This window comes from Gorilla gorilla, chromosome 3 (assembly GCF_029281585.2).
Source record: "Gorilla gorilla gorilla isolate KB3781 chromosome 3, NHGRI_mGorGor1-v2.1_pri, whole genome shotgun sequence".
NCBI lineage: Eukaryota > Metazoa > Chordata > Mammalia > Primates > Hominidae > Gorilla > Gorilla gorilla.
This window is the reverse complement of record NC_073227.2, coordinates 108,576,040-108,603,329: the sequence shown is the minus strand read 5'-3', so window position 1 is coordinate 108,603,329 and position 27,290 is coordinate 108,576,040. Positions and strand designations below refer to the sequence as shown.

General features: G+C 40.0%; 1 protein-coding gene and 1 non-coding gene across 4 annotated transcripts; both read left to right on the top strand.

The window, feature by feature from the left end:
* Positions 1-27,290, top strand: PPM1K (protein phosphatase, Mg2+/Mn2+ dependent 1K). 3 transcript variants are annotated; one of them, XM_004039109.5, is made up of 7 exons: positions 1-810; positions 6,591-7,089; positions 7,990-8,090; positions 16,300-16,465; positions 16,872-17,016; positions 19,784-19,918; positions 22,195-27,290. In XM_004039109.5, exons 2-7 carry the CDS (start codon positions 6,650-6,652, stop codon positions 22,324-22,326), a joined length of 1,119 nt encoding a protein of 372 aa, XP_004039157.2. In that variant the 5' UTR covers positions 1-810; positions 6,591-6,649; the 3' UTR covers positions 22,327-27,290. The 3 variants fall into 3 exon arrangements, with proteins under 3 accessions (XP_004039157.2, XP_018881320.2, XP_055240616.2); XM_019025775.4 differs by lacking the exon at positions 1-810 and adding an exon at positions 996-1,265; XM_055384641.2 differs by lacking the exon at positions 1-810 and adding an exon at positions 996-1,441.
* LOC115934405 (U6 spliceosomal RNA) lies at positions 9,923-10,026 on the top strand. The gene has a single exon (XR_004070214.1). It is a non-coding gene; the product is annotated as a U6 spliceosomal RNA (small nuclear RNA).

The following is a 27,290-nucleotide window of genomic DNA, read 5'->3' as shown; positions in this document are numbered from 1 at the left end:
ACTGAAAATTTTATGAGGGCAGCTATCGTGTCTAGCTGTGTTAGGGGCGTATCCCCAGTGCCTAGCAAATGTCTAGCATACAAGACGTCCTTCAATAAACACAGAAATACTTGTTTAATGAATGAATAGACATTCTCGAAAGATCACAAGATACCTGTTCAGCCACGAAGAAGACTGCACTGTGCACTGCTTTTCAAAGACATGGCAGTGAAATCAGATGCCTTTCAAACTCTAAGCCTAAGCAGTATTGGCATTCCGTTCTCGGTTTCCTGGCTGTCACAACCACAGTCCCTTAGCCCGAAGCGAAACCCCCTCCGCGCTCCGCCCGCTGGCTAGGTACCAAGTCTCGCGGCCCCACCCACCGCGCAAGCGCGCCCCCTCTTTGGCTGGGGCGCTAACCTCGGGAGGGCGGGGCGCCGCCGCGAGCCACCACTGGCACAGGGTGACGTCGCTCCGCCGCGCAGCTGGAAGCCTGCGAAGTCAAATAGCAGCCGCGGGGAGGCTCGTTCCCATCGGCATCTGTGATTGGCTGCGATCGAGGGCCCGGGCGGCCGGCCAGCCGTCTCGCCGAGTGCCGACTGGCCGGATCTGCTGTCAGTCAGCGGGAACAGACTTCTCCCTCTCCATCTGGTCAACTGCGGGAGAAAAATTTTCGAGAATTTCCAGCAGGCAAGGCAGTGGCCGCTTTGACTGCTTGCTTCGGAGATCCGAGACGACGGAGAAGGCACTCTTATTTACCGACCAAGAAAGCTCCTCCCCCGTCCTCCGTTAGCTAATTAAAACATTTTTCAGGGACGTAGCCATCCAGAGGTAAGAGCCTAGAGAGTGCAATTCATTTATTTCTGCTAACCATGTATGCTGTTCTTTATTGGCGGTCACGGAATGGAGAGTAAACGGAGAAGGGTTTCCAGGGAGGGCGAAGGGGAGACGTCGGTTTCCGTTCCCCCGCCCCCCGAGTCGGCGCTTGGCCGGCGGCCTCTCGGAGTTCTCAGAGCGCCGCGTTCTTCCCTTTGGAGGTCGTGAGCAGCTCGTCGTGGTGGGGCGGGGCCCAGCTGGGCTGCCTGCGCCCCGGGCGGCGGGTTTCCAGCCCAGACTGCGCTCGGCCTTGAATGTGGCCGCAGGCTGGAGGGCCAGCGCGGCGCGAGGGGGGCAGGGTGGGTGGGCTGGGACTGGAGACCCTTGCCCGAGGCCCCGGAAGCGAGGATGCTGCGGAGTGGGTGCCGCGTTGCCGCCCGGGCGAGGGAAACGTGGCGACAACGGGCTCGGTACGCCCAGAGGGAGGTTGGGAGGCGGAGACCTGGCGGCAGAAGGTGCCGAGGGAGCCCAGCTATTTGCGAGGCTTCGCAGGCAGGCGGGCGTGTGTTCTTCCCACCGTGTGTCACCCTGGCCACCCGCCTGTCAGGGCCAGCGAGCCGAGGCCAGGATCCTGAGCTGTACCCGGGTGAGCTTTTCAGGAGGTCCGGCATCGGGAAGGATGCACAGCCCCGGCTGGTTTTGATCCGAAGACTTGGGTTTTACTTTGCGCAGGGAGCGCTGTAGTACTCAAGGCGTTGTAGCTGGTGATGTCTTTTTCAGCAGCCGCTTTCTGTAGATGAGAGAATTCACCGGATGTGACAAAGAGGCTCCAGGTGGAAATAGCCAGGGAATTTGCAGTCTCTAAAGCTCCACGGGCTTTTCTGAGCCTCCCACTGTTAACGTGCAGCAAGGCCTCATCGGTTCTTTCCGTCAGGGCGGAGGAATGAGGCTGTCCTTCGGTTTCAGAATGAGCGACTAAAGTGACAGATTACAATGACGATGAAAAAGAGCAATGAGACCGGTAGCAATGGCTCACGCCTGTGATCACAGCACTTTGGAAGGCCAAAGCGGGCTTGAGCCCAGGAGTTCGAGACCAGCCTGGGCAACGTAGCGAAACCTCGGCTCTACAAAACATACAAAAATTACCCGGGCGTGGTGGCATGTGCTTGTGGTCCCAACCCCGGAGGCTGAGGTGGGAGGATCTCTTGAGCTTGGGTGGTCGAGGCTGCAGTGAGCCGAGATCGCACCACTGCACTCCAGCCTGGGCGACAGAGCAAGAGCCCGTCTCAGAAAGAAAAAGAAAAACAGCCATGGTTCGTGGTGTTCTGGTTAGGCAGCTGTGGCAGGAAGAAGAGCAGCACGTGCGTGTGTGTGTGTCTGATAAAATACCTTAGTTACAATATTTGAGTAGTGAGTTCTCGCTAATGATTTTTTCTTGCAACCTTAGTCATTACTACTGATCACCCAGGCAACTTCCTTGACTGCAATCCTTAGAGACGAGGAAAGAGAGAGAGAGAAGAGAGGAGAGTGGCTGGTGACATAATAGACTGTGAAGGAAAGTTCTTAAAGGCATTATAAAGTTACAGATTTGGGATGTAGTCTGTGGCTTGTATGCATATTTACTAACGTGTCTTAAAAGATATCTATGGGAATAGAATACTGAGTACTTTTAACTGCTCACATTTCACACTTTTCTCCAGTCACACATCTGAACATAGACATATTCACATTAAACCTAAGGGGAGTCCTTTGGAGTTTTTATTGTTGTTTTCTTTTTTCCCCTCAGGTAAAGCAGTAAATTTTCTTTCCCTTCCTCCTAGCAGGATATTGATAAAGAAGGTATCGGGGTCCAAATTAGCTGAAATACATTCTGGAAATTTCCATACTATTTGAACTTACTGGGATGCCTTAATTGATTTTCTAAAAAGGTCGATAGGTAAATATTTGGTTTAAGAATATTTAAAAGGGCTGTGTTCTCATTGTGGAAGTTGTAGATACCTAAATGCCACTTCATAATGGGCAGATAGGAATGCTTTCTTAAAATATTTTTTCTAGAGGGATAAAATCTAAGCAGGTTTCAGAACTTTAGAACTCCTGAATAATTTTGGCATGTGCTTAAACTGCCCTTTTGACTTGCTTTTGACATACAAGAACAGTTTAACTCAAATCCAGTGCACCTTCCTGCCAGAGAAAGTGCTTTCCTTTTGGATGACTTGACTTCCAAAGATTGAATATAATGGTAAAATGGTTTATAAAAATAAACTAGCCATGTTTTCCGATCAAAAGATTGACCTAAATCTCCCCTGCTTACTTAAAAAGATTCCTTCTCTCTCTTAGTTTGTGGAATAATGAACTCATCCCAATTTTTAATTGCTGAACTGACAAAAGACAATCCTTAGGTGTTTGCTAATTTGTTCTCCACTCTTTTGGTTGTAGAGAACACTGATTGCTTTTTTTTTTCCTTAAGGTTTTTGTTTTTCACATCACAAGTTCTACTCCCCTTGCCTTGCTGGTCAAAGCATAGTCATTCCTATGGGCATCGGCAGAGCTGTGGGGTCTATGATGGCAGATCCCGATTGTGGAGCTCTGGAGGAGGAAACTTTTCTTAATGTGCAGGTTTAATTCAAAGTTGTTATTTACTTTGGGAACTCCAGCAGCCTTTGAATTGTTTCTTAGGGAATATGGAGGGGATTGATATGATTTAGTTACATTGCAGATGGAAAAGGACATGGAGCCCGTTGGTAACATCTCTACCTAAGTGATGCCGACCTGTTTTTTTGTTTGTTTGTTTTTTATAAACTAGCTATATATCTGGGTCACATTTCATCTCTGCCAATAACATGCCTTAAAGTAGGTGTTTTCCTATGACTGCCTGCTTTCTGAGATGATTATGGAAACAATACACGAGGAAGGATGCCAGGTTGATGATTGATTTTAAAATACGCAGGTTTTTAGCGTTACAGAAACTGCTCAATTTGCATTTTATCTCATTTCTTAAAAATGTTTCCAGTGGATATTTGTTCTCTGTGAGAATGCAGTTCTATTTTATTATTTAAAAAAAAAATGGGGGGAGGATAAAGAGGAGATAAAACAGCAAGAATATACTAGAAGAGCTGCAGAAAAACTTTAATATTTATTTGTAATTCCAGAACTCTGGTTTAAAGTAGGTGCATGACTGCAAAGTAGCTCAAGGCTGAATATGGCATAGATACTTTCAGACCGAAGCCAAAAGAATAGTATTTTGCTAATCTCAAGTTAACTCTTTTCAAATACAAATATTTTCTAATAATTGTATTTCTTTAAAGTTCTTTTTTTTTCTATATGATATAAAGCTGCTTTGGGAATTATCTCCAAATAATTGGTACTTCCATTACCTGGTAGATTGTATTATAGTTTGAAGTCTCAATTCATCACCTATAATTAACATAATTGGTTTTTTTAATTTTTTTTAACACACCATTGCTGGCTTGAATCCATAATTGTTGCTGAATAAAATCTAACTCTCAATTAGAAGCAAAAGAACAAACATTTCTTGCAATGGAATGTGTTACTTCTCTCTCTCGCTCTCTCTCTTTTTTTTTAAATAGACAGTGTCTTGCTCCATTGCTCAGGCTGGAGTGCAGTGGTGTGATCTTAGCTCACTGCAGCCTCTGCCTCCCAGGCTCAAGCAATCCATCCACCTCATTTTTGTACTTTTTGTAGAGACAGGGTTTCACCATGTTGCCCAGGGTAGTCTCAAACTCCTGGGCTCAAACAGTCCTCCCACCTCAGCCCCCTTAGTAGCTGGAACTACAGGCATGCGGAACCACGCCTGACTAATTTTTGTATTTTTAGTGGAGACGGGGTTTTGCAAAGTTGCCCACTGGTCTCCAACTCTTGGCCTCAAGTGATTTGCCCGCCTCGGCCTCTCAAAGTGCTGGGATTACAGGTGTGAGCCACCTGGTCCGGCCATGTTAATTCTCTTTGATAACCAGAGATGCTGTGTCTCTGCCACTCTCCAACCCCCCAACAATGTTGTCTTACAAAGAAATGGATTTCAGCCTTCTATGCAGGATCTTGGCCAAAAGGCCAAGAAGGGATGACTTCCTAAGTCTTTGATGATACATTACTTTTTTTCGTGGCCATCTTTATTCTAAATTCTGTGATGGCAGAGCTCATATTTTTTTAAATTGCTTAAATATCTAAAGATTGAGGCCAGTCTCTGTGGCGCATGCCTGTAATTCCAATACTTTGGGAGGCTGAGGTGGGAGGATCACTTGAAGCCAGGAGTTCAAGAGCAGACTGGGCAACAAAGTGAGAACCCATCTCTACAAGAAATTAAAACAAATAAACATCTAAGGATGTTCTTTGGAACCTCATTCTTTCTTTTGACTGTTTTACCCACCGAAAGAAGTAATGGCCTTTCCTATACATAGCTAGACTGATTTCCAAAAATTCACTTGAAAGTAATTGTTTGAAATCTGTAGTGCATTTTCTCATAACTGCACTCAAGCTGGGTTTCATTCGTGTATGTTTATGCCTTTTGGAAAGATACATTTTTTCAAGTTCATTTTTTATCGTGAAATAATTTAAACATACGATTGAGAATAATATGCTATCTGTAGACCATCCACCAACATCATCAAACCTTAGTATTCTGCCATCTTTTCAAGTTGATTTTAAAAGAATAAAGTAATAGAACAAAATCCTATGGAGACAAATTTTTTATTTGTGTGGAAAATACCCAGAAACAGCTCTACCTGCAGTGGGGTAGGAGTTCCCCCGGGTAACACCCTGTAATGCCAAGAGAGCTTTTAGGATTGAGTTTCAGGGTGGAGTCCAGAAATGGGGGTGTAAAGTAATCGTTTCAAAGAAGTGTAGTCTCAAGTGTCGTTGGGTTGTTAGGATTGGGGAAAGGAGAGCTGCAGCTGTGAATGTAAATACATAGATCACTCGTTCAGAAATCAGGGCTGCTTGTCACAAATGCAGTGCTGCCAGGTTCCTGAGATCATACCCACACACCCTCCTAGTGAGAGAGTCTACTAGGATGGGGAGCATCAAAACTGGCTTATCTTTGTGCCTCTGGGGTGTTTGCACACCAATTTATATTTACCATAGTAATATAGTATGTAAAGTTTAGTAGGTTAAGAAATGTTAAAATAAAACTTAGATTTATCCTAGATTATGTTTTTGCTAAAACTTGGCCATTCTTTGGAAACAGAACTATTTTAAGTATTCTATTAGCCTGTTATTTTTTCCTGAAGAGACTTTGTTGCTACTGTTAATTTTATCCCTACCTTTTCTTTAAAGCAATAGAGTTAATGAAGGGAAGTATATTTATTTATACCTGTATTCTGTGTTCTTGCTACTAGAAGTGTAACTTGTGGACCAGCAGCTTCTGTATCACCAGGGTATTGGTTAGAAATGCAGAATGACTCCACGCCATAGCCACTGGGTCAGAACGTGCATTTTAACAAGTGATTGCAGGTTCAAGTTTAAGAGATACATGTTCTGTGTATGTGCACACTGTTAAATTTTTATAGAATTTAAATGCTGTGAATGCAGTAGGAAAATCGATTCATTTTTGATCCACTGTTCTTAGAAGTAGGCTATTGGATGCCTACCCAATATATAACATAAATATATGTATTTTCTGTCAAATCCTTTATGAGCTTCATTTTTGGTAATATTTGATGACATATCAGTTATATTCAAAATTTCTGATGGTCTCTCTCTCTCTCTCTCTGTCTCTCTCCCTCTCCTCCTCTGCCCCTCTCTCCCTCTGTCCCCTGTGACTTGCATCATTTTTCTTGAAGACATTCCATTATTGTTCCATTGACCTTTCCCTCATCACTGAGTCCTTTGGAGCTGAGTTATGTCAACAGCTGCCTTAATTACTTTGGTCAGAAGTGGTGGGAACCAGGTGAGAAGGAGAGTGCTGCTAAGCTCCCGCCTGCTGCAGGACGACAGGCGGGTGACACCCACGTGCCACAGCTCCACTTCAGAGCCTAGGTGTTCTCGGTTTGACCCAGACGGTAGTGGGAGTCCAGCTACCTGGGACAATTTTGGGATCTGGGATAACCGCATTGATGAGCCAATTCTGCTGCCACCCAGCATTAAGTATGGCAAGCCAATTCCCAAAATCAGCTTGGAAAATGTGGGGTGCGCCTCACAGATTGGCAAACGGAAAGAGAATGAAGATCGGTTTGACTTCGCTCAGCTGACAGATGAGGTCCTGTACTTTGCAGTGTATGATGGACATGGTGGACCTGCAGCAGCTGATTTCTGTCATACCCACATGGAGAAATGTATTATGTATGTACAATGACTTTCACTCCTGACTTTGCAGTTCCTATACTTCCTACTTAAACTTTCACCCTTTGGCTGAGGCTTCCAGGGTAAACATAGTTACTTGAGTGGTTGCATGCTGCTGCTTCACGAATGAGCAGTAGTTTAAGTGTGCCATTTATTACTTATGGTTATCACAATTTCAGAAATGCATGTTTTAACAACTCCCCTGGGGAAAGCATTAACCAAAATCTATAGCACTTAATTTGTGATCATTTTAAGTGAAGTGGCATAATGTACATGAGATAACCTATGAGAAGCATTTACTCCCATCAGTGTAGGACAGATAAGTGCTTCAGTAAATGGTAATTACTCTTTCAAGTGGTGTGAATAGCTTTGAATACCTGACTTGTTGAAAATAGCTTTGGATGATTGGCATTAGTGTGGAAAAATGCATTTAATGCGGGCGTTTTGGAGCTCTTCCGTTTATTTACTTCAACTAGTATTAATGCATTTTTGAGGATCACATTACTGCTAAAATTGAAAGAGGGAGAACATGTGATGGAGTTATGACCATGTGACTATTTTTGACTTCCCAGTGACCATTTCTTGACTTCCTGTGTATACCTCATTCCACAAAAGAACTCACAATAGGAAGGAACTCTTGACCTCTCAGGGTTGTGGTAGTGAGGATCAATTCTTCAAGGACAAGGACTTGGACTTTCATTGTTGTGCCCTTAAAAGCTTATCACAGTGCCTGATACTTAGTGGATTCTCAATAGGTATTCCTTAGCCAGTAAGTCTTCAGCATTTGACAGGAAAATCCTGAGGCCCATTGTGTGGAATGACTGCTAGCTAGAGTAACAGTGAGGAGAAAAACCTATTGTAAAATGATTGTTTAAGGCTCTTTTTTTCCTCCCCACAAAGGGATTTGCTTCCTAAGGAGAAGAACTTGGAAACTCTGTTGACCTTGACTTTTCTAGAAATAGATAAAGCCTTTTCGAGTCATGCCCGCCTGTCTGCTGATGGTATGTAAAACTATCACATTCCTTGGGTCCTAGGGAGTACATGGGGTGGGGGAGGAGTAAAAAGGAAACAATTTAAGTCCTTTGGGGGAGGGGATTTTAATGGACAATTGTTTGTAAGGATTTATATAGAAATGAGTTTATATGAAGAATCACATTAAATGCTGTTGGGAACTCCAATTAATGTTAATACCTCACTTTTAAATGAAATATATTGGAGAATTTTTCAGAAAGAGAAGCCCCGAAACAGTTCTGATGTTGTACTTTAGTTTTTAAAAGATTTTAAAAATGTTTAATCTGTTTGCTCATTTTATGGACAAAATGTCCATACTATGAGTTTTGTTTTGGGTTTTTGGTTTTTTTTTAGATGGATCTGGTGACCAAGTGCTGAAATACACTACAGGGTAATCACATCTAGCAAGGACAGTCATTGTCCAACAAGAAAAAATTGCAAATAGGTCCTAAATAGAAAAAGACGATGGTTAATATGCACTAATTTGTATAACTAGAAGGAAAATATTTTTCTGTCACTTCTTAAAAAGCTCAATCTTGCAGCTTTTCTGTGGTAGCTAGTGATATTTTCAGCATAAGGGCATGCTAGCTGAATTTAAAATTTTGTGTACTGTATGTCCTTAAATTTTGAAAGTGAAATGTTTCTGGTTTTGACTAAATTTATCAAAACCATTTCACGAAAATTCAGCAAACGTTTTCTAGTTAGCTAGTCCCAAATCTTTTGCTGTTAAAGTTAACCCTGAAAATTTCTGTACCAGCCAAATGAATGTGTGCATGTAACCTTGTAAATGATTTGAAAATGAATCATGCAATAATCTTGATCTGTATTTGGTTCATCCTTTTCTTAAAAAAAAGAAAGAAACCAAGTGCACCACAGAAATGTCATTTGCACAGTCTTCAGTTGGAATACATAAGGATAGAGATTGTTTGCATTTCACAGCGAAGGAACTGAAGATTAGAGTGGTAAAGGTCAGTTCAGAGTTAGGGCTGGGATTTTCCTGACCACCAGCATTCTCTCTCTTCTCTCATGAGGAGAGGAGAAGGTAACTCTGGGATGGCTCTATTTACCATCTTGAGATTTTTTCCTGAGCTTTTTTTGAGAACCTTACTATCACACTCCTCAGGAAAGCATTACAGTCCACTCTGTTCAGGGATATGTTTTCCAGTTTGTAGATTATTTAGGCCCATTTTCTTTTCTTTCATTCCTTTGGAATTTTTCTTTTTCCTTTCAACTGGACCCTTACCTTTAAGAAGACAGAAGTTGAAAGAGGTAAACTTTATGCATAAGACTTAGCTCTTGTTCCAAATAGTTAAAACACATGAAGGAAAAGAGGAAATGAAATATTTTCTTATGGTTTTATTTTTATTACTTCCTGAATTTTGGTATGCTCTTATTTCATAATAACTGAGTTGGCTGTGCATCTGGCTATGTCTCACACCACAGTGTTTGTTGACTGTAGTGCCGGTGGTGTGCCCCAGCTGTTCTGTAAATAGCTGCAGCTTACTGGGCAAGGTTTTTGGATGAGAATGTCCAAATTTATCCCAGGCATGTGACCACCAATCAAAAACATTGACCTTCTCAATGCCATCAGCCTCTTTTAAAAGTATCTAGTCAATGTAGCTGCTTAAACCAATCGGTGATTGACTTGATGTAAAATATGACAGGACTCCTTTTATTATTGAATAAAGTATAACTCAACAGAATTTTGAACTTAAAGAATTTAATTAACTTGCCTATCTTAAAAGAAACTTTCTAAAGATACCTTTGTCACAAAAACATTAAACAGTTGTATAAAGAAATTAATCATAAAAATGTAATTCATATGCTTACTTCAGCAGCACATACACTAAAATTGGAATGATACAGAGATCAGCATGGTCCTTGTGCAAGGATGGCACACAAATGCATGAAGTGTTCCATATTTTTTATTCTTAATAAAATTAATTCATTTGTAATGAAGAAATTAAAATTAATTTAATTCCTCTATCATAATGCTTTGAGGTAATGATCCCAGAACATTCTTAAGATATTTTAAAATGTATTTTTCATATAATGGTAATTTGTTTGAAAGTATAATGGAGCAAGACAAGATGATGCTCTTAGTGTGTACTAAAAGAAAAGGTCTATTATAATATTGTTATTAAATCTTATTTTGTTATTAAATTTGTTATTTGCTATTAAAATCTTATTTTGTATATATTCTTATCAGTCTGTGTTTTTTAAAAATTAGTGTTTTGAGAACATTTAAAAATTTTATTCTTAATAAGTTGCCAGAGCCTTCAAAGATGGCAAAAATTGTCTTTTGATATTTAGGGCCTATTTTATCAAATACATTAAAGCCACTAAAGATAGAATGCCATATGTTGTGTAACTGTTCAATTTATGGATTTTTAAAAATGTCATTTTAAATTTCAAAGTTATTATTTAAGTTTAAAACTTTAGTTTTTAGCAAGAACTGAAGCAGTATCAGTATTATAAGAGTGGATAATATTCTTTTCGGCCTATGTATATAGATAGGACCAGTGCCAGTGAAACAAAATTTTGTAGTAAGTGCAGTTTACCCTCTCCAGTTTCTTTCATCTTTTCTCTTTTAGTATTAACCCCTTTCCCCTCTTCTTGAACCCTTCCTGTGAGGTGAAGGACTGTGGCTTATTCATTTTTGAATCTCCAGTGTGCAGCACCCTGCATAGAACCTGGCAGGTACTCAATAATTATTTGGATTGAACTGAGATCTCCACACTGACTCTTTCTCACTGAAGTTACTGTAATTTTTTCTTTGATTATCATATAGCTGATTTAATCAAATTATTAATAAAATATTTGCATTTTAATGAGCTGTCACTCCTGGGTGGATTTGAATTTTAGTTAGCAGACACCTGAAAAAGGCTTAAACCATAGAAGTGAATTACTAATGGTGCAGCATTACTACTGAAGCAGCATTGCTCATCTGGCGTAATACTTGAGTTTCATTGTCTCATGCCAAGGAAATCAAGGACGAGGACACACAAGGAGTGAGGTTAAGAGTGGAGACTTAATAGGTGAAAGAAAGAGAAAAGCTCTCTCCTGCAAAAGGAGGGGTCCCAAACAGCTTTCTAGTCCATGGTGAAGTGCAGGAGGCTTTATGGATGAGCTTGAGGAGGCAGTGTCTGATTTACATAGGGCATGAAAGATTGGTTGGACCAGATGTGCCATTTGCATAGCACACGAAAAACTGATTAGGCCTAGGTGTGCAATTTGCAGAGCATTCAAGAATCTGGCCACCCCCACCCTAATCTTTTATTATGTAGATGGGTTCTCTACCTGGCCAGCGCCATGTTGCCCATTTCTTTACACATGGTGACAAAGAAAAGGGAAGATGGAACATATTGAACGTGCTTGGCCCCAGGTAGCCCTTTTCTTTTCTTTTCTTTTTTTTTTTTTGAGACAGTTTTGCTCTAGTCTCCCAGGCTAGAGTGCAATGGTGCAATTTCAGCTCACTGCAACCTCCACCTCCCAGGTTCAAGTGATTCCCCTGCCTCAGCCTCCTGAGTACCTGGGATTACAGGTGCCTGCCACCATGCCTACCTAATTTTTGTATTTTTAGTAGAGGCGGGGTTTCGCCATGTTGGTCAGGCTGGTCTCTAACTCCCGACCTTGGGTGATCTGTCCACCTTGGCCTCCCAAAGTGCTGGGATTACAGGCGTGAGCCATTGTGCCCAGCCCAGGTAGTACTTTTCTATTGGCACAGCTGCTGGCATTCACCTGTGCAAGCTTCCAGCTTGCTTATTTATGTTTGCAGCTCAATTTTTCAGGCTGCTCTTTGTTAGAAAAGAAATGGTTTGGAGGCTGCTTTTTGTTAAAAGGGAAGCCTTGCCACGGACTCCTTTACCCTCACTATCTGCCTACATAATTTATTTCTAGCTCCTGTATCAATACCATATTAACTTTCTTAAGTGAAATTAAAACATTCTTATCTCCTCTCAACTTCAGTTCCAAAGCTGTTATTACAGCTACATAAAGAACTTCAAATTATCTTACTAACATTTAAAATATTTACTGTTGAATGGCACTGCTGTTGCCCGAGCAAGTTCACACTCAAGTTACACTTAGTGAGAGCTCTTCTCTGCCAGGCATGTGCGAGTTCAGCATGGGCAAGAGACTTTTATGTGCATTCAGTCCTTTCAGAAATGAGATGATGCCAACCACAGACGCAGCATGTCCTGGATGACTGATCTGTAAAACATAATAAAAGCTTATTGTTTGAGTAGAATAAAATAAAATAATTTACTGTTGTAGCTGGGGATATTTTGAAAAGAATAAAATCAAAATGCCACTTATCAAGAAATGGCAAGAACAAGATTCCCTTGCCCTTAAGAAATTGTCAGCTATTTTTATTGCTTTTTTGTTAATGCATTTTCAACCTGTCCTTAGTTATCAGTAGCAAATTTCGTCACCATCTTTTAATTTTTTTATTCAATTTATACCAGTAATGTCTACTTTTACAGTTAATAAAAGCAGCTGGTAAATCCGGATGATATCCCACCAGTCCGTTGTTTATAAAGAGATAGCCACTTAGAACAAACTAGATGGTAGAAAATTAGGTTATAATTCTATATTTCCTATAAGCTCTTCAGAGTGTTTCCAGATTGCTTAAACTTTGAAAGCAACAAAGCTCCGAAAGGGACAAATGGAACAAAAAGAGAAGCCTTGCTCAGACATTCAGAGTGGGGGACATTGATGGCATTATGAGTCTCACCAGAAACTTTTATGTTCTTCATATCCTGTGACCTCTTTATGGAAGAATTAAACTACAAAAGAACCAGGGCTGTAAACACAGCATTTTTGAATCCCCTATGCCGGGACAGCCAAAAGGAAAAAAAAAAGAGCATTGATGAGATGTTCTTACTGTGCTGCTACTGCTTCAGCTCATTACTTTGATTTTGGTGTTCATGAGTCATGAGTCTAGAACACTCATTTTTAATAAATATTGAAACTGTATTGGTTTATACATAGTATTATTTACACAATTGAGTAATTACTAGGGGTCATTATACTTTGAAAAGTATAGCTTTTGCTCTTTATGTTGGCATTCACAATCTTGATCATTTTTCTTTTGATGTGTCCACCTGCAACACTGGGGGAAAGAGAGAGCTGCAGAAATACCCATTTTGTGAATTATATAAAATTATAAACATGTGTCTCGCTAGCCTTTATTTAAACAATGAATTTAAATTAATCATTCTACTCAAAAATGCCTTATAGGTACTAAGTCTCTGCATTAAGCACCATTAACAAATGCATTACTCCACGTATCTTGTATAGCAGGTGCTTTGATTCCTTCTTGATATATATTTAAGTCCCAGTAATTTGGTGGTATACTGTAGTTTACATCCTGCTTGTCAGATACAAATTCTTCCATGCTGTAACTGTAGATTTACCTTTCTACTCTTGAGACAATTCTGATATTGCTACCAAACAAATTTACAGTGCATTTTTTCTAACTCAGTAAAGGTAGTGATTTACTGTGTTTAAGACCAATTATTTCAGTGAATGTGTATATGCGTGAGTGTTTTTGTGAGTGTGTTAAATGTAGGTCTGTGTCACCATTTATGTGTCTTGGTACAGATACTTTTTTATATAGTTTTTTCAACCTTAGAAACCACAAAATTAAGAAAGAAGTGTTACCCTGTGATGAAAAAATAGACTCAACTACAAAATACCATCAACTGGTACAAACTGAGTTGTGGAATAATTGATTTGGCATCTCCTGGAATGTTATATAATTTGCTAGTTAAATTTTCACCAAAATAAAAAACCCTTCCCTTATTTTGCAGCTCTTTCTCTGCTCTCCCCTGTGTTGCAGGTTTGTAATGTTTGAGCACAATTCCTGGGTGAAATTCCTATTTGCCTCTGTGCGTGTTATTTGTGGCAGAGAACTGTGCCTGGTCAGCAGCTCTAGACCTGGAGCCCGTGGACACTATATGCGGGGCTTCAGTGGAAAGAGAGATCTGCTTAATTTTGTCCCAGGTGAAGGAGTCCAGCGGTTCCTATCCTGGACTACGGGAAGGTTCCCACATCTCTTTGTCCCATTAGTTGAGATGACTTGCAGTAGAAATTGTCCAGTGAGTGTTAAGAACTTATTGAAAGATGTCTTAGTTTTCTAGTTTTGTCGTTAGGCAAAAAGTGAGAATTTTTACTTCCATGTTAAATGTTAAATGAAAATGAATGCTGATTTAATATTTACATTCTTAAATGCTTAGCAAATCAGAACTGACAGTTAGTTTTGAAGCCTTTCCTATAAATCCTGGGATTTTGGAACTGTGAAGTTGGGTTGGTAAAAACTCAAAGTCTTAAAATTCCTAGGTGACTGTAAAAATGCACTGTAAATTACAAGCCTAAATAACTAAACTTCTACTTATGAAATTTTAACTCTTTTACTGTGGCCAATAATAAACCATTTTTAAGAAAACTATTGTAGATGGTTTAAACAAACGGAAGGAATGTTAAATTCCTGGGACAGGTAGCATCTGAATAAATGCCGTGTTCCCTTATCTGGCTCTTTAAATCGTTTGAAATATCATAGTTAGTCAAACTGTAAAGATTCCACTGTTTCATAGTCGTTTGGGTAATTTAAAGTTACGAGTTAACATTTGTAATATAAATATCACTGATACTTATGCTAAAACATTTATGTTATATGGTGGACAAATATATCTTTCAACATTGCAGAAATATTACATTGGCACGACAGTTCCAAAATCAAGAGAAAAATGGAAAGATAGTGCAACTATAAATGTTATTTCTCAAGAAAATTCAGCATGACTATAAAAGATTAAGTAGAGTTTATTCATGCTTTTCCATCTTACTTTTCTGATTAAAGCAGGCATTTTAATATACTGATTGGAAAAATCTATTTATGTATATATCTCCTTCCAATGCATTACTGATGAAGTTTTCAAAATTATCTTTTTGGGGAAAAAAAAACTTGGAAAGATTGAGTCTTAATCAGTCAAATTAGTAGCACTTCGTTTTTCCTAAATCTACCTTTAAAATCAAAGTCATCTTTGGAATGTTTTAAAGAGTTAACAGTGTTACTAAAGACAATACCTGCTTTAAATAAGTTATCTTTTCCGATTTCTTCCACTTTGTTTTATTTTTTAGCCCATAATTTCACAATATTCTCACTTTTGACAAGGCTCAATGCAAATTAACAATTTTTAACAAGTGGTAAAGAACTTAGGGCAGACATTGTTAGAAGAAATCAAAGGAAGATGCAGAAATGCAGTCTGAGTTGGATGGAGGAAACGGTGACCTCAAGCCCAGTAACAATGAATGTTATTTGTTATTAGAGAAAATTCATATTTGTGGGATGCTCTGGGCCTAAGCAGGACCCCAGGAGTTGCAGCTGGCAGTACTTCCCTACGTTTGGAGACTACCTCTTTGTATTACAACCTTCTGGAGTTAGGAGTATTAACTACACCAAGTTTATGAGAAGCTAGAATGAACTTCATTCTCCACCTCCCCTCCGCCAGATTTTCTGCTCCTGTAATGATGGTTGTAACTTTGTTTCACGTCTAGGGAGGACAAAGATAAACAGAAAAGAATGTGAGCCTGTAACCATTTTAGGATTTTTTTGATGAACATTTATAAAATTAAAACAGTTTTAGAAGCATACAGGGGTAGAATATGCAAATGGTATACCCTTGGCATGTCTCACTTAGCCTACTAACTGATAATATGTTCACAGGATAGGAGTGAAAAATGGAAGAGAAAACCTTCTAAATCCATAGACTATAGAAAAGTCAGCTTGCCTCCATGGGCTCAAGTAGACCTAAGTCATCCCACCATCATAGCCAACCTAATTAAATTTTAATACTTTCAGTCTGGACACCAGATATCCATGAAGGTGTTGTTATAAGTTCAAGTCAGCTCTACTTGATATGAATAGAGGCCATTTGTAGATAGTGATGCAGTGTTTGCCAAATAAGGTTAGCAACCTTTCCGTTTGCATGGAGACTTGTTACTGAATTAAATACTTGTTTCTCTGCATGCTGTTACTTACATAGTTCATTTGCATTTTATTTGCTTAGCTCTAGTTAAATTAGAATGATATATTCCAGCATTAGTTTATCATGCTTGTGTTTTATTTTGTAATAAAAATTCCATATCCAATCATTTGACTGTCACTAACTTGTACTCTTTTTTTCATAATACTTGTAGCAACTCTTCTGACCTCTGGGACTACTGCAACAGTAGCCCTATTGCGAGATGGTATTGAACTGGTTGTAGCCAGTGTTGGGGACAGCCGGGCTATTTTGTGTAGAAAAGGAAAACCCATGAAGCTGACCATTGACCATACTCCAGAAAGAAAAGATGAAAAAGAAAGGTACTACCACCACTGATCCATCATATCATTCTATGTGGATGATGTTTTTAGTTCATAATAGTTTTTAAACTGATGTCATGGTTAAGTTTAACAGTGACTTGGTTTTCTTTTTGTTTTTTTGAGACAGAGTCTCACTCTGTCGCCCAGGCTGGAGTGCAGTGGCGCAATCTTGGCTCACTGCAAGCTCCAACTCCCGGGTTCACGCCATTCTCCTGCCTCAGCCTCCTGAGTAGCTGGGACTACAGGCGCCCGCCAACACGCTCGGCTAATTTTTTGTTTTTTAGTAGAGACGGGGTTTCACCATGTTAGCCAGGATGGTCTCGATCTCCTGACCTCGTGATCTGCCCTCCTTGGCCTCCCAAAGAGTTTTCTACATATCACACCATTGTCATTTAACTTTTAACAGGATCAAGAAATGTGGTGGTTTTGTAGCTTGGAATAGTTTGGGGCAGCCTCACGTAAATGGCAGGCTTGCAATGACAAGAAGTATTGGAGATTTGGACCTTAAGACCAGTGGTGTCATAGCAGAACCTGAAACTAAGAGGATTAAGGTAAGAAAGGACCTGCAAACACTTGATAAACCTGCAGAGAGTGAATGTAGGATTGTCTCTGCTGCACCTTTCTTGGAAGCCTTAACTGAAGCCAAAATGATTTTTAAAAGGGAGTAATTTATGGAAGGATAAAAAAACTTTTCAGGTAAAATAAGATGCTACTATTCTGGCCTAATTTATTGTAGAGGACAAAACAATTCTCTTTTTCCCCCTTTTTAGGTTCTTAGTTGAGACACTTTCTTGAAAATAAAAGTCAGATTAACTACAACAACAACAAACAAACAAGCAGACATTTGCACGTGCTGAACCCATTGTACGGGAAAGGCCTCAGTTAAAAGTATTTCTCTTTCAAGGCAGTGGCTTAGGGGCTTTGCTTAAATTGTATTTAAATAGCCATAGATCCTGCATAGTGACAAGATGAAGAAGAGAACAGTTTCAGTCTTTTAAAAGTCAGGAAAATGTGGAGAGATAGTAAAACCTGTTCCCAGATTTCTCTGGTGCCTGCTGGTTCCTTCTCTGGGCCGATAAACAAGTGCTGTCTCCAGTAAAGAAGGATTGATGTCCTGCCACCAGGCAAGTAGAGGCTGAGGAAGTGTACCCCTGCCTTTTCAGTGACTTGACTTTAGCAATCCTCAATATTTCGGGGAGAAATATTTTGGCTTCCCTTAGTTTGAAGTGTTAGGTTTTCGTTTCACCCCAGCTATGGAATTCTCCTGGAGAAATGGTCCTGCTGTTCTTCCTCACCTGCACCCAATCAGCCAACATCACCTGCACTCAATCATGCAGCATCACCTGCACCCAGTCATCCAGCATCACCTGCACACAATCAGCATCACCTGCACCCAGTCAGCCAGCATCACCTGCACCCAATCAGCCAGCATCACCCGCACCCAATCAGCCAGCATCGCCTGCACCCAATCAGCCAGCATCACCTACACCCAATCAATCAGCATCACTTGCACCCAATCAGCCAGCATCATCTGCACCCAATCAGCCAGCATCACCCGCACCCAATCAGCCAGCATCACCTGCACCCAATCAGCATCACCTGCACCCAATCAGCATCACCTGCATCCAATCAGCATCACCTGCACCCAATCAGCATCACCTGCATCCTGTCAGCCAGCATCACCTGCACCCAATCAGCCAGCATCACCTGCACCCAGTCAGCATCACCTGCACCCAATCAGCATCACCTGCACCCAGTCAGCCAGCATCACCTGCACCCAATCAGCATCACCTGCACCCAGTCAGCCAGCATCACCTGCACCCAATCAGCCAGCATCACCTGCACCCAATCAGCCAACATTGCCTGCACCCAGTCATCTAGCATCACCTGCACCCAGTCATCCAGCATCACCTGCACCCAATCAGCCAACATTGCCTGCACCCAGTCATCTAGCATCACCTGCACCCAGTCATCCAGCATCACCTGCACCTAATCAGCCAGCATCACCTGCATCCAGTCAGCCAGCAACACCTGCACCCAATCAATCAGCATCACCTGCACCCAATCAGCCAGCATCACCTCCACTTGGAAGCTGCCCCAACTTCCCTTTTCCACCAAGCCAAATAATCGCCCACCTCTACTTCTGTGGCATCCTTTGCATGCTACTAATCAGTGTCCTCATTGTCCTGAACTGCCCCCCAACACACACCCAGTCCATGAGCTGACAGTTCTCTAAAACTCCTGAGCCACTATAGACCCTAGCACAGTATAGTGTAGGCTTCCAAAACTGGCAGCAAACACTTGTTAATTAATTGCATGAAGGGTTTCAAGTCTATAGATATCCCACATCGTGTGTTATAGATATCCCACTTCATTTTGTCTAACAGATACTTAGGCAGAGTTTACTATGTGCTGGGCTCTGTTCAAAATAAGTACTACTATCCCCATTTTTCAAGGAAAATCTAAAGCATACAGAGGTCAATGCACCTCTGCTCACCCAGCCAGATAATAGAGGCAGGATTCAAATCCTAGAAGCCTGGCCTTAGAGACAGCACTCATAACCGTTACATTGAGCTACCTCTCACCATTGGGCTATCTGGATTCTCCCTTTGTGATGTTAAATTATGGAATTAAATCAAGATATCTTGAAGGGTGTTTGCTAAATTGTTAGGCGTAATTACCTCTGGTGATGGGATTTCAGAGGATTGCAACTTCTTTACTCTTTACTTTTAACTACTATTTATATTTTACTAACTAAATATTAGCTTTATCCTTGTTGGGTTAATTCTAAATGTTACTACTTTTGCCCAACAGGTAGGCTTTACATTTTCACTGTTTGCCTATGTATTGGTCTGTTCTCACACTGCTAATAAAGATATACTTGAGACTGGGTAATTTATAAAGGAAAGAAGTTTAATGGGCTCACAGTTCCACATGGCTGGAGAGGCCACACAATCGTGGAAGGTGAAAGAGGAGCAAAGTCATGTCTTATATGGTGGCAGGCAAGAGAGCATGTGCAGGGGAACTACCCTTTATAAAACCATCAGATCTTGTGAGACTTCACTATTATGAAAACGGCATGGGAAAGACCCACCGCCATGATTCAGTTACCTCCTACCAGGTCCCTCCCACAACACATGGGAATTATGGTAGCTATAATTCAATATGAGATTTGGGTGGGGACACAGCCAAACCATATCAGCTTACAAGCTGTTACACAGATGACCGCTTAGCAAAACAGATAAAATCTTTGAATTAGCGAGATTGTGCTAAGGCAGAGTCTAGCTTATAATCATAGGCATTTGGTTCTGATTGCAGTTACATCATGCTGATGACAGCTTCCTGGTCCTCACCACAGATGGAATTAACTTCATGGTGAATAGTCAAGAGATTTGTGACTTTGTCAATCAGTGCCATGATCCCAACGAAGCAGCCCATGCGGTGACTGAACAGGTGACCCAGAGCTTCTGCCTGAAAAGTCCCAAGGAGAAGGAAGGAAAGGACAGTCCAGGCCTTGTGTTTTAGCTTTTGAGTGTTGCAGTGAATTTTACGCTTGATTCCATAATATTTCCAATTATAAAATTTTTATTTCCCCAAGTTAAAATTTTAATATGCCAAGGAAATGTGCTTTGTTTATTCTTTGGCTTTGTATATACCTTGAAATGATAGTAACAGCAATAGTAAATTATAATAATAGTAAACTAATATTCACTTGCTATGTGTCAGACAATATTCATATGTATTAGCTCATTACTGTATGTATTGTACAGTATGTACAATTACATATATTGTAATCATCACAATAACCCTATTAGGTTGGAGCTATTATTGTCCTTTTTCACAGATGAGGAAAACAGGTACAGAGGCTACAGAGTTAATCACTGAAGGTCATAAAACTATTAAATTGCAGAACTGGACTTCAGACCCAGACAACTAGGCTCCCAAGTCCAACCACTTGACCGTTAAACTAGAGTGCTCCAAGCAAATATCCAATTTGAGGATATAGCATAGTCACCTTCTCGTTATTCAGAATGGGTGTGTGGAGAAGATAAACCAAAATACCAAAAGGCATAGGGATGAGGTTGTGTGTCAGTCAGGACTAAAATTAAAAGAAAGCTGGGTAATATCCAGTAAAGAAAACATAAACTATGCTTCGTATTATTTAAAATATTAGAGTCATGTTTTAATTCAACAGCTATTTTTGCATTTCCCAAATTAAGATAATAGACCTTACTTTAAAAGTATTATTTGCTTAGATGGGCAAACATGATTATAATATATGAATTATTCATTTGGTTACTGCCTTCACCCGTGCTAAACAGGGTATTCATGAAATCGAGGAAACAGGCCCAATTTCATGGATGAACACTTCTTTCCTAATTTCAACTGCCTGTCTTGCAGATATTTGCATTCTAATTCACAAAGGTAATGAAATTTGTAATGAATGCATAGTGTTCCATTTTATTCTTATACATAATTCATTTAACAGTTCCTCTGGTCAAGAAATTTAGTTTATGTTTATTTTTTCCATACTATAGAGGAAGCCCTGTAATAAACATTCTGATGTCTATTTGTGCATATCTGTTTCCTTCAGGAAATAGGTTTCATTCTTAGGAATAGTATCCAGGTGTGGTGGCATGCATGTATAGTCCCAGCTATGAGGGAGGATGAGGTGGGAGGATTGCTTGAGCCCTTAGAAATAAAATCTTTAGGCCAGGTATGGTGGCTTAGACCTGTAATCCCAGCACTTTGGGAGGCTGAGATGGGAAGATTGCCTGAGCCCAGGAGTTCAAGACCAGCTTGGGCAACATGGCGAGACCCAGTCTGTACAAAAAAAATATTTTTTTTACTTAGCTGGGCATGGTGGTACATGCCTGTGGTGTCAGCTACTTGGAAGGCTAAGGTAGGAAGATCACCTGAGTCTGGGAGGTCAAGGCTGCAGTGAGCCGAGATCGTGCCACTGCACTCCAGCCTGGGTGACAGAATAAGACCCTGTCTCAATAAATAAATAAAATTTCTAGATGAAAGAATACACAATGTTCTAGAGCTTTTAATAAGTTTGCCAAATTATCCTCCAGAAATACTATACCAGTTTACACTAGCATGTTCTACAGTTTGTTTTTCCAAATTCTTACCATATTTTTTTTTCTTACCAATTCAATAGATGGAAAAATCAAATTTTAGTGTAGAAATTTTTATCTTTTTTCTTTGTTGGTGGAGTTAGCTGTTTGCATAGGCTTATTAGCCATTTGTATTTCTCTTACGATGATGGCTAGTTTTTTTGTCTTTCAATTTCCAAGGTTTTTATTCCGTTAGGGTAAATTTCCCCAAAGGGAATTGAATTCCTGGTAAGAGCTAACAATTATCAAGTCCTCACCGTGTGTTACTCCCTACGCTGAATGCTTTACAGGTATCTTCATTTTCAGGAGCTGCATACCAATGCCCCTTAGTCCACCAGTGTTTCTGTTGCCAAAATTGCTACAGCAGAATATAGTTAATATGGTTGTTTTGGGTCATCTGTTATTCCATGTGCAATTTAATAATCCTTGTGGGCATTAATACAGGGTGAAAATCACAAACCATTGTGAAATAAGTAGGTTAGTAACTGCACACAAGACCAGTTTGGCTTTCTAGGGGAAGGGTATTTCCAAGGGAAGGAAAGGCTGATTTCTCTTTGTATAGACTGTGATTTCCAATGTTTTTCTCTTTCTTCCTGCCAAACCTTACAGGCAATACAGTATGGTACTGAGGATAACAGTACTGCAGTAGTAGTGCCTTTTGGTGCCTGGGGAAAATATAAGAACTCTGAAATCAACTTCTCATTCAGCAGAAGCTTTGCCTCCAGTGGACGATGGGCCTGATTACCAGCTGGGACTTAGAGTTTCTGTGCAACAGTTTTTCACTGAGCATGTCAAGAAACTGATAAGATCAAAAAGGTCTCCTAACTCACTAGATCAGCGCACAAGTCAGTGTAAACCACTTACGTAGTAGTTTTTTCATAAATGCTCATCATATTTATGTTCAGCTGTGCATGTTCAGTATAAATATATGTGTAGTGAAGCTACTGTGAGTCTTTAAATGGAAAGAGCAAATGAGAAGTGGTTTGGATATACTTGATGAGAGATGAGAGTGTCACATTAATAATTTTTAAGACTCTTAGGCAGCTAATGGGTTTCTTTTGATCATTTTTGTTCTTTATTCATTTGAACACGTTTTTGAAGTTCTTCAAAACTAGTCAGTTTGAATTTTGACAGCTATTCAATATGTGATCTCCAAGTTTAAAAAAATTTTTTCCCAGACTTCCCTAATCCTAAAATGCGAGTTTTTATTTTTAATAACTGTACCAAGGAATAAGTATGAAAACAGTTCTCTGTTACCATATTTTGTATTCTGGACTACTTACTGGTGAAAGCAACCATGCAAAAGAAATTAATTTGGCCAGGCACAGTGGCTCATGCCTGTAATCCCAGCACTTTGGGAGGCCAAGGTGGGTAGATCATCTGAGGTCAGGAATTCAAGACCAGCCTGGCCAACATGGTGAAACCCCGTCTCTAGTAAAAATCCAAAAAAAAAAAAAAAAAATTTAGCTGGGCGTGGTGGCAGACACCTGTAATCCCAGCTACTCGGGAGGCTGAGGAAAGAGGAATCACTTGAACCCAGGAGACGGGGGTTGCAGTGAGCTGAAATCATGCCATTGCACTCCAGCCTGGGCAGCAAGAGCGAAAAAGTCTATCTCAAAAAAAAAGAAAGAAAAGAAATTAATTCAGATGATGTGACATTACTAAATTGTATACATATTTATAAATGTGTATTTCAGCTGTCTCATCAGCCCTCCCCTCCATTCATTCCTATTTTTCTGTAGTTAAGAATACTGTAAAAATGTGACTATTCCTTAATATCAGAAAAGAATGCACAGGCTGAGTCTTCCGGTCAAAAGTTAAATACTGATGGAATCAAGTATTTTGTATGAAGTTCTCATTTGTTATCTCTAACGCTATTTTGTGTTTTGCATATAGTATTATAGTATGTGTATATCACTTTTTGTATAGAGTAAGCAATTGAATAATTTGTTAGTAAAAATAATACCACATTGACTGATACTGCTATAGACATAGCTTGAGTTTTATGTCTCCTTTTTGCTCATTTTCTAAGACTTAGGAGAAAGAATAAATCTAAAATGACCATTAAAACATTCTCCATTCCAGCTTGCTGTGTAACTTAGGAAGTATAAAACTATACTTCTCTTTATCTGCATGTAAGTTTGCTGTTAAAGTGTGAATTTCTAAATGTGTATTTGGAATTATTTCCGTAGTTTATTTCTGCAAACTATGTAAATTTGTTATATGTGTGAGTATGTGTACATATGTATATTTTGGAGTAATATAAAATTAAAGGGAACAATCTTGCATAGCTCTTTCACCAGTTTTAAATTATTGATATGTTATTTTTAAGGACTCTTGACAAACTAGGGGCAATTTCCTTATAGTGGAGACCCAGTGATTATCAGCAGATGAGGAAATAGGTTAAAAATTGCTATGTGGCAATTTGTATATAAAGTAATAGGATGTGAGAAAAATACTGAATCTTAAGAATGACATGGAATTCTGTGGCAGAAACAAAAGAAAAAGTTGATGTAGTATATACCTTCAACTGTGTTTTGAGTTGACTTTTTTTTTTTTCTTTAAGCTTTGGGTAAAAATGTATGAGGAGGGAGAGGGCCCAATATAAATATTTACATCTTCTTACCTTTTTGGAAATGGAAGAAGATAAATCTTGAGTTTTTCTACCTATATTAATCAGGAATTGCCCTTTGAAAAAAGTGCTAAATAAATGTTTTGATTTTTTTTTTCAAGGGAAGTTAGGTGAAAGAAGGAAAAACATCACAGGAAAGACTGTTAACATTCTGTTTGTTGTCTGAGAGGTGAGGAACCAAAGGGAGGCAACTAAAGCGGGAAACCGTCTTGCTTTTTCTAATCAGTTCTTGGAACAGAAATGTGGAAGCTACCTTTAGGAACATGGAGAATTTCCAAACCAACAGGCAAAGGAAAGCTAGCGCACAAAAATGACATTCTGAAGATGCAGGTTTCAGCCAGGCGCGGTGGCTCAAGCCTGTAATCCTAGCACTTTGGGAGGCCAAGGCAGGTGGATCACCTGAGGTCAAGAGTTAGAGACCAGCCTGGCCAACATGGTGAAACCTCATCTCGACCAAAAAATGCAAAAATTAGCCAGGCGTGGTGGTGGGTGCCTGTAATCCCAGCTACTGGGGAGGCTGAGGAAGGAGAATTGCCTGAACCTGGGAGGCGGAGGTTGCAGTAAGTCAAGATCGCGCCATTGCACTCCAGCCTGGACAGCAGAGCAAAAACTCCATCTCAGATAAATAAATAAACAAATATGCAGGTTTCATTTTTGTTTTGAATGCTTTACATTACTATTCCTATCTTTTACTTTAAAAACTAGGAGTGATGTTGTCAAGTTCAAAGGCATGAGGGTGATTGATGGATTGAGGTAAATAGCCAAGTTTGTCTGTTTTTGTTTTTTATAGTTACAGAGTCTCACTTTGTTGTCCAGGCTGAAGTGCAGTGGTGCAATCATAGCTCACTGAGATTGCCAGGTTCAACAAAGAGGAATTTATAGGATGGGGATATAGGGTAGACTTGACTCTGCTTTATCCGGGAAAGCTTTTAAAACTCTGAGCCAGTTAACTTTGAGTAAGCATAAAACATACTGTACTGGTGTTTGTATTTTTCATGCCACAATATTAAAATGGAATTTTAAATGTAGATTATTATAATCTATAAAAGATAAGTATGCATGTATTAGGATACTGGAAAATATGCAAATCGTAGTAAAAAAAAGGGACTGCTCTAGGTTTTCAGTTATAACTGAATTTGCCATGTGGGTATAGGTATAGTGTAAATTACATTAATGTAGTAAAACATCAATTGTGGTTGGGTTTGTCTTTCATTTATGTGTAGTATAGAAATCACCTTTCTAATATGTGTTGCCAAACTATTTGCCACCATCTATTTGGTGAAATATTCATTGTCATTGTGATTTTCCACAAGTATAAGTTCTTAAGTACTTTATAGATTCAGAAGTAAATGCTGTCCTGTTCTCCATCAGCTGTTCATTTGTTACAGATTTTGTATTTCTTTTTTTTTTTTTTTTTTTTGAGATGGAGTCTCACTCTGCCACACAGGCTGGAGTACAGTGGTGCGGTCTCGGCTCCCTGCAACCTCTGTCTCCCGGGTTCAAACGATTCTTCTGCCACAGCCTCCTGAGTAGCTGGGACTACAGGTGCCTGCCACCACCCCTGGCTAATTTTTGTATTTTTTTTCTTTTTTTTTTTTTGAGAAGGAGTCTCTCTCTGTCACCCAGGCTGGAGTGCAGTGGCACGATTTTGGCTCACTGCAAGCTCCGCCTCCTGGGTTCACGCCATTCTCCTGCCTCAGCCTCCCGAGTAGCTGGAATTACAGGCGTCCGCCACCGTGCCCGGCTAATTTTTTTGTATTTTTAGTAGAGATGGGGTTTTGCCATATTGGCCAGGCTGGTCTCGAACTCCTGACCTCAAGTGATCCACCCACCTCGGCCTCCCAAAGTGCTGCGATTACAGGCATGAGCCACCGCACCTGGCCAGATCTTTGTATGTCTTAAGTGTTTCAAAGTTTTAAGCATTTTTCTGGGGGGATGTCCATTTTGGAGGGATCCATTTTGATCCTTTGTACTCTATAATGTGAACTTTCCCCTGTTCCAACACTTAAAAGAGAATTATTAGCACATAATCTAAAAGATGGAATTTTTTTTTTCTTGAGACAGAGTCTCGCTCTGTCGCCAGGCTGGAGTGCAGTGGCGCGATCTCGGCTCACTGCAACCTCTGCCTCCTGGGTTTAAGCGATTCTCCTGCCTCAGCCTCTGGAGTAGCTGGGACTACTGGTGCATGCCACCACACCCGGCTAATTTTTGTATTTTTAGTAGAGACAGGGTTTCACCATATTGGCCAGGATGGTCTCGATCTCTTGACCTCGTGATCCGCCTGCCTCGGCCTCCCAAATTGCTGGGATTACAGCACTGTGCCCAGCTAGGAAATTATTTTTTAAGTGAAATTTTATTTTATTTTTTTTTAGGATTTTGGTAGAGAATGAGTAGGCCTACTCATCAATATCAAACAGGACATTTAGTTTCTTTCCTTAGAACAGACATAAATTTAATTTCATGGTAATATGATAATAAGAAAATGCTTCTATTTTTCTTTAGCACCTCCATGGTTCTCATATACCCATGTCTGTAAAAAGTGACATGAGAATTTTGTTGGGTTACATTTTATTGTATTTATTAGATTCGCTTATATAGATGACTTAGGCAGAAATAAAGTCATGTCTTTACAAGGTGAACAAGCCAACTTGTGATGGCCTGCCTTTTGCTTTTGGCATTTGGGATGAGAACAACTGACTCTCCCATTGGTTGTTAGATAGTTGAAATGGTGCGTTGGTGGTCATACTTAGTGTTCTAGGCTGTGAAATCATGGAGTTCTTCCACTTCCAAGAATGACTCATTTGCTGTTGGATTCTAGTACAGAATTTAGCAGCCTGATGTGTCCCCAAACTGATTTAATTTCTACTGAAGTGCCCTTGTGTACATTTGTTTTGTAATTTACCAAAGTACTACCTGAGTGTATAATGACTCCTGCAGTGAGTTAATGTAATTGCTGCTTTGACCATTGTTTTAAATCTGTGTACTAGAGTAACTGTGAGCAGAATAAAATCACATTATCTCAATGTTCAAAATATCATTCTAATAAAGTACATGCATTAAACAATTTTAAAAA